At 36.7% G+C, this 12,027-nt stretch overlaps 2 protein-coding genes and 1 pseudogene across 4 annotated transcripts in view; 2 read left to right on the top strand and 1 right to left on the bottom strand.

Annotated features, from left to right (window-relative positions):
* Window positions 1-2,639, top strand: part of LOC107755340 (protein SDE2 homolog) — an 8,685-nt gene extending 6,046 nt beyond the window's left edge. For all 3 annotated transcript variants that reach the window (XM_016572097.1, XM_016572098.1, XM_016572096.1), the window contains one exon: window positions 2,183-2,639. In XM_016572097.1, the coding sequence (XP_016427583.1) occupies window positions 2,183-2,398 (216 nt within the window). In that variant the 3' untranslated portion in view covers window positions 2,399-2,639. The remainder of the gene's footprint in view (window positions 1-2,182) is intronic.
* Window positions 2,640-3,417: 778 nt separating this feature from the next.
* On the top strand, window positions 3,418-9,317 carry LOC107755329 (WD repeat domain-containing protein 83-like; annotated as a pseudogene).
* A 467-nt stretch (window positions 9,318-9,784) lies between these two features.
* Window positions 9,785-11,381, bottom strand: LOC107755331 (persephin-like). The gene is made up of 2 exons (XM_016572084.1): window positions 10,900-11,381; window positions 9,785-10,330 (listed from the first exon to the last, which is right to left on the bottom strand). The coding sequence occupies exons 1-2, from the start codon at window positions 11,069-11,071 to the stop codon at window positions 9,933-9,935; spliced, it is 570 nt and encodes a 189-aa protein (XP_016427570.1). The 5' UTR covers window positions 11,072-11,381; the 3' UTR covers window positions 9,785-9,932.
* Between the last annotated feature and the right edge of the window lie 646 nt (window positions 11,382-12,027).

Raw genomic sequence — 12,027 nt, 5'->3', positions numbered from 1 at the left:
AGCCGTAAGGGATAACGGTAACATAATACGCTGATCGTGGGCTGTGTACGATCGTGGGCTGCGTTCATTCATTTAAATGAACATTATTTATAAAACAAAATATCTTCTTTGGCCATATTAGCCTACTCAATAGCAATTAACACAGGCTTTACTCCTTTCAAACTTTATCTGGAATGTCACCGTTTCTGTCACTGCAACTTCAAAATATGTTTGCTGCGTAAATCAGACGGACTTACTGAAAATGGAGGTGCTTTAAAGCGGGAGAAACAGGTTTCCCCGGTAACGGCTGTACACAAAACAGCGCTGAGCTCACAAACGCTGCTTTATCAGGCATATAACATGCAAGATGAAATGAAAATGACATCGAATTTTTTCCTTCAGAAATACAGTGATATAAAAACACCCGCGCCTCGTTTTGATTTTTAAACGTGCAGTGCTAAGCGCCACAAATAAATAAATGTATGGGAAACACATCCCACAGCACAACCACCTGAGCCTTCAGTCTACTCATCACCTTAAAGGCTGATTTATACTTCTGCGTCGAACCTACGCCGTAGCTTACGCATAGACGCACACCCATACCCCAGTAGCCTGACGTGCACCTCTCCAAAAATCTAACAGCGCGTCAATTCTACGCAGACCGCAAGCGCTGTGATTGGTCTGCAAGAACCCCTCCCTCCATATGTACTTGAGTTTTGTGTGTGTTTATGTGCACTTTAATATATTTTAATGTTACACCTTCTTATATAAAATAAAACAAAGCAAAGAACAAGTGTCTTATCATTTATTATACTACATAGCATTATACATCAGTAGTTGTCCGCAACAAACAATGTTGATCTGCCGTGGTACAAGTCCTTGTGCAGATTGAAAGAATGCCATCATCTCCTGTTCCGTTGTTGTCTCCTTTTTGTAGTTTTAAATAATGATTTGATATTTATTTGCCGCCGTCACGGCTATAATGCTTCTCCGACGAGCCGCTTCTTCTTCGGCTTTTGCCGTGGTACTGCGGGTTACACCAGCAACATGCCCGTGGACACTGCTGACTAGCGGTTTGCATGTGTACTGCACGTTGACGCGGACAACCGACGCAGAAGTATAAATGAAAACTGACGCATAGCCTACGGCGTAGGTCCGACGCAGAAGTATAAATCAGCCTTAACTTTAACTGCGTTTGTAGCCGGCGCCATAGCCAGACTGATAAACAAACACAGACCGGAAGTTAACTTCGGGCCAGGCGCGTGCGCCCGATAAAAAGCTTGAAGCATCAGAATCGGCATCGGTATCGGCCGATCACCATGACAAGAAATCGGCTGCAAAAGTATCGGCTGCAAAAATCCTGATCGGGGCATCCCTAATGATTACAAATGTGATATTGATATTTTACAACAGTTCAAAAAAACAAGTTAATTAAGAGACTTGCGCTTTAGACACCATATTTCCTGTTTTTGTTCTATTTTGCCAACAAAAATAATTCCAAACAAAGCCGCAACATCGAAGGTGTTTTGTTCCTGAATGAATCAACCGTTTAAATGATTCAGTTCAGTCGCAATGACTCACTTATTAACAGTGACTTGCTGCCACCTACTGGCGGTTTTAATTTCACATTTAAAGTATCTTTTCATTTTTTTAAATAATTTCAAATATCAGTATTTAACGTTTTGTTTAAAATATCAAAACATTATTTATGCATTTGTAACTGCAGGTTAAATGCATTCATGTCCTGCATTAAACAGTGTGTAAATGCATCTAAATGCCTCTTCAGATGCAGCTTCTGTGTTTTCTCTGCATTGCAAAGATGAATTTTGTTTATACTGATTTCATTTGCCTGGTAACATCCCAAATGTCTTATTATTCTAACTCACTGATTAAATGTAAGAATTTGACTTAAAAGATGATGGATAAAAATGGCTTTTATAAAGGTAAAAATGCCCATCAAATGTAAAAATCAATTAAAACTTATTGGAAAAGATACATTTCCATCACTGCTGTGAACTGACCCGCACACAGAATATGAAGAATATCAAAAACTTTAGGAGTCAAGCTGTCCACGCTCCTGGACACACACTCAGCAAAATATTGTCTAATTATCGTTATCGATAAAATCCCAGGAAATATCGAGATATTATTTTTTGTCACTATCGCACACCACTAATACTGACTTGTCTTTCGCTCTCTTGAGGTGGAGGGTCTGCTGGATCTGCTGTCTGTGAGTGGGCCGGGGCAGCTGGAGGCTTTGGGTCTGGAGCGGCTGAAGAAAGAGCTGATGGAACGAGGGATGAAGTGTGGAGGAACGCTGCAGGAACGGGCTGCGCGTCTGTTCTCCGTCAAAGGACTGAGCCCAGATCAGATTGACCCTGCGCTCTTGGCCAAACCCACCAAGGGCAAGAAGAAATAGCTTGCATATCTTAAACCACAGTGTTTTTAACCCATTTTTGTTTGGCATGTGTGTAGTTATGTTTAAAGTGTTGTTTGTAAAAATCTAACACCTAATTTAGAAAAACCCCCAGTTTGGGACAATAATGATGCTAGATTTTTTATTATTTTTTTTTATTATATTGACATTACTGGTCAGATACAGATAACAATTTGGATTGAACTTTAAAGTTGAACTTTAGTCAACAATATATGGCATTTTATTAGTTTTTTTTTGTCTTTTTGTCTATTAGAAAAACATGCCATGTAACAAAAGGTGAAACTCCGGTTAACTTTTTTGTAATCTGTACAAGAAATTCTTTATGATAATTCAGTCACAGTAAATAGTTTTTTTTTATTCATACAGAGACATTCTGGTAATCAGTCATATGTTTATGATGTGGGTGGGAAGTCATTCAACGATTCATCAATTGTCCAAAAGATTGTTCATATTACACAGTATTTGATTGTATATGTGATCTGGTCCATTTTCCTCGACTTCATTATTATTAAGTAAAATATTGTTGCACAATTTTGTGCCCTGTTTGTTGCTCTTATTACTCTGTATCATGTATCTTTAGTGTATAAGAATGTGAAAATAACATTTTATTAGAAAAATACATACACAACATATTTGGTTTCTGATGCAGAATAGGGTTTTATAAATATTGTTGTTGTGTAAATATAGATGCATTTTCCATCAAATGCACTTATAACTGATTACGATAAAAAGCATAAAACTAAAAATACACACAATGACATCAAATTATGCAAACAAAAATGATTTAGTGTGCTGCCTTATCAAGATTTAGGGAACTTTCGTATGTACTCCGAAACAGCAAATGGCGATATTGATACCCATACTGCTTCAACACATTCAGCTGAAGAAAACGCTGTTTTCATGCAGTTTGCGGAGTAGTTCTGGGTTTGTCGTAGTTTTACCGTTTTAAATGTCCACATTATGTATATTTTTAGTATGTATCTGAAGCTGTGGTAATAGTTATGGCGTTTCCGCAGCCGCGTCCTCAAGCGCCTCAGTTGCCGCAGCATCTTTTGCGAACCGTAGAGTGTCAACAGGGTGCTGTGAGAGCCGTGCGCTTCAACGGTAAGTCCATATTATTATCCACATTATATTGTCTATATCAATTGTTGTCCATATTATTATTATTAAATGAAAAATGTTACCAGTAGTTATTCTCAAGAAGCTAAAAAATATGTTTTTATTGGCTTTGATAGAGACCTTTACACCAACAGTGTAAAAATGTTCAACCTAAAAGAGTACCTGGCATCAAAAGAAGAAGAAAAAAAAATCTATAAAATACTTTTTAAAATCCCTCTCGTAATCACAGGATTCGTGACTAAAGCGCTGAGAAAAGTAGGTACCACATGATGCTGCTGTGCATTATGTTATGACCAGAGTTGGGCAAGTTACTTCCAAAATGTAATACATTATATATTACTAGTTACTGTCTTTTGAAAGTAATTAGTTACGTTACAATATTACTCTCTCTGAATTGTAATGCGTTCCGAGTCCCGTCGGATTGCATCGGCTGTGGGGATGAAGACCACAACTCCCATGATTCCACACTCAGTCACGGCTTCATCAAACTACGCCTTTGTCTATTTGTTTATTTTGAATACGCGCCCTCCAGCGGCGAAAATTACATATTGTGCCTTTAAAGTAGACCTTCTTTACTGAATAATGAAATTGTTCTTCTCTCTATATATTGCATGCTCTTCCAGCTGATGGGAATTATGTGCTGACCTGCGGCAGTGATAAATCTCTGAAGCTGTGGAGTGTGAGTCGCGGGACTCTGCTGAAGACTTACACCGGTCACGGATATGAAGTGCTGGACGTGGACAGGTACGTATTTCTGCGTTACATTTGGTAACACTTTATTTTGCTAGTCCACTTTAGACATACTAACTGTAAGTAACTTTGCAGCTACATGTCAACTAGCAGTCATTAGAGCATTAGTAGACTTTACATTGATGGGTCCACAACATACAACAGACTATGAGAAACTTCGCAATTATATTATTCGACTAACCCTAAACCTGTCTACTCTGAGAGTTAGTAGACATGTAGCTGCAAATTAATGAGTATTAGTTGACATGTAGTTGCAAAGTTACTTATAGTTAGTAGAATGTTTAAAGTGGACTATCAAAATAAAGTGTAACCTTACATTACATTAAAATACCATCGCTTTTGTGTTTGGTTTGCGTTCATTTTACTTACTTTTCGCAGTTCTTATGACAACAGTCAGCTGTGCTCCTGCAGCTCGGATAAACAGTCATCCTCTGGGATGTGGCGTCTGGTCAGGTGACTCGCAAACTTCGCGGGCACGCCGGGGTGAGACGGTTACAGTTGCAAAATTTCCCGCCAAAATAGTCTAGGGATGGGCGATACCGCTTATTTTGTTTTTGATACGATAACGATACTTTTGTACAGTGTTGGGGGTAACTCATTACAAGTAATGCGAGTTACGTAATCAGATTCCTTTTTTCAAGTAACTAGTAAAGTAACGCATTACTTTTTTAATTTACAAGAAAATATCTGAGTTACTTTTTCAAAAAAGTAATGCCAGTTACTTTGTTTTCCCATTTATTGACTGACAGGTCTCCTGTCCCCATATTGGGAGAAATCGGGAGTGCAGAGGCGTTGTGTGCGCTGTGTGAACATGATGTTACTGTAGTTCTAGACTAAATGTGAATGTGCATTAATTCATCCCACTCACAAAAAACAGATTTAGTATTCATCAAAATTAATTAAAACAGTGAAATGCAAACTCAGAATATGACACAAACCTGCAATAATTAATTATGTTAAATAACACAAATGTATCTAATCCCATTTTATTAACCAATGTCTTTGCTGCTGACCTTTGATGATCCAGTTCAACCATACTAATAAGCAAAAATGACTTTAGATAAACTAACAATTTTGCTTCATTGCTTTTTTATTGCTGAAGAGTGTTGAACCTTCTCCTGCGTTCTACTGTACAGACGTGAATTTACTTTTGCTTCAGCCTGAGGTTTATTCATTACCGTTTTTGGTGTTAAGGGCTTTTACATTTGCTATAAATATAACTTCTTATATTAAAAACAATCAAGCCCTGTTTATATTTAAAAAGTAACGCAAAAGTAATATAACGCATTACTTTCCATAAAATGTAACGAAGTAACGTAATTAGTTACTTTTTTAGGGAGTAACGCAATATTGTAATGCATTACTTTTAAAAGTAACTTTCCCCAACACTGCTTTTGAAGGCCAGTATTGTCATATTGATATCGATACTGATATGATACTTCCAGTGTTGGGAGTAACGCATTACAAAAGTAATAATATTACAGTAGTATATTACTTTTTGCTGTAACGCCGTAATATAACGCATTACTAATCAAATTTGGGTAATATTATTACTCGTTACAATCTCAGTCTATATAGACCTACCACGTTACCCTCCACTGGATGTAGAATGAGCAGCATTAAACTACATTTTGGCATTTTACAATACTTATGTGGATATTTTGGATGAAAGTAACTCAAAAGTAACTCAAAAGTAGTGTAATGCATTACAATTCAGAGACAGTAATATTGTAATGTAACTAATTACTTTCAAAAGACAGTAACTAGTAATATATAATGTATTACATTTTGGAAGTAACTTGCCCAACACTGGATACTTCTAAACTGAACTTTTAAATTATGACATTTATTAATTTATTAAATTACTATGAGTAAAATGGGTAATAATACCCACTTACCTTTCTATTTGAAATGCATTTTAACATTCAATATGCCTTAATTGCATTAGGTTAATTTTTTGTGTATACATGGTTAAAATATGCTTACTGTAGTGGTAACCATGGAAATCTACAAATACTATAGTTGAACTACAGTCACTTTAGTAAAACCATGGTTCATTTTCATAAGGGACGGCCAGTGACAGGCGTTCATAAAATGCAACCTTTTTATTCTGACAGTGTATGTATTTATAGTAACATTACAGAATAGAACATGATCAATATGAACTTTTAACATTCATTTGAAATAAATGTAATAGCACAAAGTAGGCTACAATTTAAATTTGTTTATTGTGAAATAACTCAAACATATATGTTTTTTCTGTCCTCTGATAAGCATTGTTCAGGGCTGCCGTTCCCAACTGCTTTAATGCTTTCTTACGATACTTTTGGGAAAAGCAGCCCTGTTTGAATGTACTGCCAGAAGTGAGTGAACGCTCTCTGTGATTGATTAGTTCTGTCTTGCAATATTTGCGTGCGTTCAGATGAGCAGGAAAATAGTTCTATCCTACACAATTATTCGCTAACCTAGGTTATTCGTCCAATTTAATGCATATTGTATGCATTATTTTTTTGTTAAATAAACAAAATCACTGGTAAATAAAACACACCTTATTATCGATATTTTTTATTTGAGTATCGATGCTTTTAGTACACGCATTAGTATTGATATATCGATACTTCAGGATCGATACGCCCATATCATACTGCATTTATTATTTGCTTTCGCTAAGACAAGTCTCACTATTGCAGTATATTATTGTAAATAAATCTAATACATTTTATATAGGTGATTTGTTCGCTAAAATTGCCTTATCTATCTTTCGCTCGTTCCCTAGAAAGTAAACTGTGTGCAGTTTAATGAGGAGGCTACTGTGATGCTGTCAGGTGAGTCAGACTTGGCTTTTATCATAAATGCTTATGGAAATAACAACAGTCGAATCTCGATCTCACTATTTCTTTGTGTTTCAGGCTCCATTGATTTGGACCGTACGGTGTTGGGACACTAGATCCAGGCGGATGGAGCCGATCTAGATCCTGGACGAGGCTCGAGATGGGATCAGCAGCCTGAAGGTTTCGGAGCATGAGCTTTTGACTGGGTCAGAACCAAACTAAGGTTATGATGTTGGAATATGAGTAATCTGAGGTTTGGATTTATAGAAGTGACTGTAGTTTGTTGTACTGTATATCAGGTCTGTGGATGGAAGAGTGAGGCGATATGACCTACGAATGGGGCAGCTTCATGTCGATTTCACTGGGAGTGAGTTATATCACACACATGAGGCAATGAGAACATGCTTTTTGTACTGTGTGATGTCTAACGCTCCTGTTGTGTGCTTCACAGGTCCCATCACTTGTGTATGTTTCAGTCGGGACGGTCAGTGCACACTTATCTCTAGTTTGTCTAGTTAGCCTGCTGGACAAAAGCTCAGGGGAGATGCTGGGAGAGTATGTGCAACACAGATCAAACTACTACATAACTACAGTAAAACTTTTCCGACGAGTGCTTGCGGTGTTCGGCCAATCACAATGCGCTGGGTCAGCTGGCCAATCAGAGCAGACTGCGCTTGTCAAAGGAGGGGGCTTTGTTGAAAACGACACGCTTGAGAGAGGCGGGGCATAAAGGACCTACAATAATGTACAGTATTTGAAATATAATGTGTTTTTTGAACATTAAAGCATGTCAACATATTCTGTTACACCAAATACACAAAATAATGATCTTTAAAATAGCATCATATGACCCCTTTAAAACTAGCAATGCTAGATGCCACAAGTCAAGAGTAGGGAGAACCTTGAGTGCTGTTTAAAAACAAAAAGAAAAAAATCAATAAACATGTTAATTCAAAACTAAAAATGGAAATAGAGACATCACTTTGACAATTAACAAAACAATATGTACATTTAAAAAACTTAAAAGTTGAACGTAACAGTAGAATAAATAATAAAATCGCTTTTTAATTTGACAAATTATTTAATTTTAAAATTAAAAAGCATGGTTAAATGTAACATTAAAATAATGACTTTTCAAAATTACAAATAAATATGCATCTTCAATATCAGAGTAAAATAAATTAATAAATTACTTTTAAAAACAACAAATACATATGCATATATAAAACTGTTTATTTAATTCAAGTTTAAAAGCATTGTTAAACAACAATAAAATTAATAAATCACACTTCAGATTAACAGCGGAGTTAAACAAGAGAGTAAATTAATAAATAATTTTTCAAATTATTCAAAACTATTTATTTAAATTGTAGTTAAACATGACAGAAAAATAAATGAAATCTCTTTTTAAATGGACAAATTAAGAGATGTTTAAAATTGTTTATTTAATTAAAAAAATGTAATTAAACATGAAAGTAAAATAACTAAATCATATTTAAAGTTAACAACATGCATATTTAAAACTATTTTGAAAAGTGTAGTTAAACGGAACAGTCAAATAAATTCATATTTCAAACTTGAGAAGTAAATACATTTCTAAAACAGTTTAATTTATGTTAAAAATGTAAGTTAAAAGGAACAATAAAATAATACACACATTAATCTATTATTTCCAGTCCTCTATACAATTGCCATTTCAATGTTCATGTTATAATGTGTGTGTCTATGGTGTTCCTTCACAGGTACTCCGGTCATGTCAATAAAGGCTATAAGCTTGACTGCTGTCTGTCTGATAAAGACACACAGGTTCTGAGCTGTTCAGAAGATGGCCATGTTTACTTCTGGGATCTGGTGGAGGTGGGCAGAATAAGTCACATGACCCACAGAAAAAAATACTATGATAAAATGTCGCGTGTTTGTTTTGGTGATTTCAAATATCAACATTGGCTACCAGAAATCACTTACTCTGCCTTTAAATATGAGCAATAAAGCTGTCATCCTGTAATCTCTGCTTGTAGGGCTCCCTGACTTTAAAACTGACTGTTGGGAAAGCTGTTGTCCTATCACTGTCCTTCCACCCAACGGAGCCCCGCCTTTTGACTGCTATGGAGGGGCGTGTTCAGGTGTGGTGGGCGGAGCCAGAGGATGCAGCTGTGGAAGACAGCGGAGTAGTGAACACCAAACACATGAGCAGTGTGTGAATCACTGTTTTGTATCAGTTTGATTGTTATTCATATTTTGTATGCAATAAAATATATAGTTTTTTTAATTGCATATAGTTCATTTTTGATATTTTATTTATTTTTTAACATCTTAATAGCTATTGCTTACAGTTTTTTATGTTGCCTTTTTTCCTAGTTCATTATTGTAATTGAGTGTAGTTAGTTAACAAAAACACTTTTGTTTGTATATTTAATAAGAACTGTACATATTTACAAGAAGAAAAATAAAGATTAACAATAATTTATTGGGTAGTAAAAATGTTTTTCAAATAAATAAATAATTTATAAACATAAGTATCTTCCATTTTTGGTTTAAATGGACAATTCGTTGGATCAATCTTGACTCAGAATCGGCCACCCCAACACATCATTGTGTTGTCATTAACCAAAACTCAACGTTTTGACATTCTCAAACACAATATTAGCCAGTGTCATCAAATAAAGAAACATATACATCTTGATACATTTCAGTTCATACATATCCTGAATTAACGTACGTTAAACAGCCCTTATTTTACTTCAAGGCACTTTGTACAGTCTCTAAACCAACAGACAGTCTTTATGAAGCCAGATTTCGACTGGCCACCCTCATTTCTAGCCCATACAGACACATGCAGCGGCAGAGAGCTTCTCCACTTTGTGCCAGCGATGGTGGTTGTCGAGAAAGGCTATGTCTTCGTGGTGTGTGGGGCGACAGCAGGGCTGATGGTGCCAATGGCCGGAGTATTGAAGGACGCCGCTTTGCAGGAGGTTGGTGAGTGTGAGGTCGTGGTTGGAGGCGAGGCGAGGACAGGTCCCGCTGCAGTACTTAAACAGCACTGTCTCATCTGAGTCGTAGCCAAGACCGAGGTCTCGCACCTGCAGTAGGATGGAGTGCAAGGCGCAAGGGGACTCAACGCTGCGGGGCAACCGAATCGCCCTTTCCAACTGCCTCCCCGAACCCTCCTTTTCCTCACCATCACCTCTTCGTTCTTCACCACAGAGGTCTTTGTCTGAAAAAGAATAAGCAAAAAATAAAGACAATTTTGCATTCTCTGCTTGTGCCAAATAATGTTGTGAAAGGTTGCCAGAACATTGATACATGGTTGCTAATATGTTTTTTTTTTTATCGCATCGATATGTGGTTGCTTACTGGCTCAAATCATGAGTCCTCATTTAAGTGTTTTTATTGCATTTTTTAGTAGAAATTGCTCGCCAGTTTTATCGTCTGCCAGCCAAAAATAATCTGATAACTTAGAAAAGTAGAAGCACAACTTTTTCCAGCAAAGTCACATGATTTGAGGAATGAATTTATATTAGTAGCACTCAAGAAGATATTTTGAAGAATATTTAACTGCTTTTGTCCACACAATGGAAGTCAGTTGAGTCCAATATTGTTTGGAGTGGACCCCAGTGACTTCCATTGTACGGGCAAAAAACCTGCCAAAACATTTTTCTAAATATCTTTTGTGTTCTACCCAAGAAAAAAAAAATCCAGATTTGAAATGTCAATAGTGACCCTATAACAAATCTACAGAGATTTAGTCGCCCTCTCCCCAAAGGTCATGACCCCCAGTCTTACCCAGTAGTGTTCTAAGCCAGTGTCCTTCTCCGGCTTGAACGCAAAAGAGCAGAACGGTGATCTTCAGTAATGAACGCATTGTTCTTCTTTTCTTTGCCTGGTTTTTCTTTTTCAGGATGGGAGCGCAGGTGATGCTGAGATGCGCCAGAGTCACCGTCTCTTTTATAGCCATCTAAGCAGGTCAGAGCTGTTGGGGCGGAGGGGATGATGGGGTGCGGCCAGGATGGGAGGGAGGCGGAATAACCCTTCCGCTCCCAGTCTCTCACCTGGCCTCATGGCTATGATTGGAGGCAACTTTATATAATTTTTGGGAAGTCCACTGGTATTTCTCCAAGTCTTGAGGGGCTGAGAGTATGGAAAATGGGGGTAAATTGCTTAAAGCTGTGGGACGTCTGACAAGGGTAGTCATCTTGGAGGTTGAGCCGATTAAGCACATGGAATTGGAATTTTTTACACACATTTAATACAATACGATGAACACCGAAAAGCAAGGGTTAACTGCATGAAGGATGGAAGGAAGGTCCATAATTAAAAAGAACTAAATAAGATGACAGAAGTTATTTGAATGGAAATTCCAAGAATAATGGCTGTCTTCAGATACATAAATTTGGGGATTTTATTAAAATGTGATTTTTTTTTTCGCTATCTACATTCCTTATTTAACTATGAAGACATGAATCCTGCAGCGCTGGAGGAATAAGTGAATGTGCATGGCTTGCATTGATAACTCGTCTTAGCCATCTTTTGCTATTTGAGTGAAGGGTTTTGTACAACAGACCCCAAATGTATTTGAACCCTTAAATACAGATTCGTTCCATTAGGTAGCAAATATCAAACCAATCTGTGTTTGCAAACAACAGTTACTTACAGTTACAAAATTAACTTAGTTACTTTCAAACAATGGACCCATTGTGATATTTAGTGGATGTTTGAATATGGAGATATTATTATTATTATTTTTTTGCCTGAACCAATTAATCTTCTTTTTGTGAAATATACTTTAAAGTCACTTTAAAGTCTGTCTGTATTATTCTTTTGAAAAAGTGGGTTTGGGTTGGATATTTTGATTTTGATATTTCTTACACAATAGCATTCAAACATTTTTGTGTCTCTCAAGTGTCCAAGTAG

The sequence above is a fragment of the Sinocyclocheilus rhinocerous genome, unplaced genomic scaffold (assembly GCF_001515625.1).
Source record: "Sinocyclocheilus rhinocerous isolate Xijiao unplaced genomic scaffold, SAMN03320098_v1.1 scaffold2307, whole genome shotgun sequence".
Lineage (NCBI taxonomy): Eukaryota > Metazoa > Chordata > Actinopteri > Cypriniformes > Cyprinidae > Sinocyclocheilus > Sinocyclocheilus rhinocerous.
This window is presented reverse-complemented; position numbering and strand designations above follow the sequence as displayed.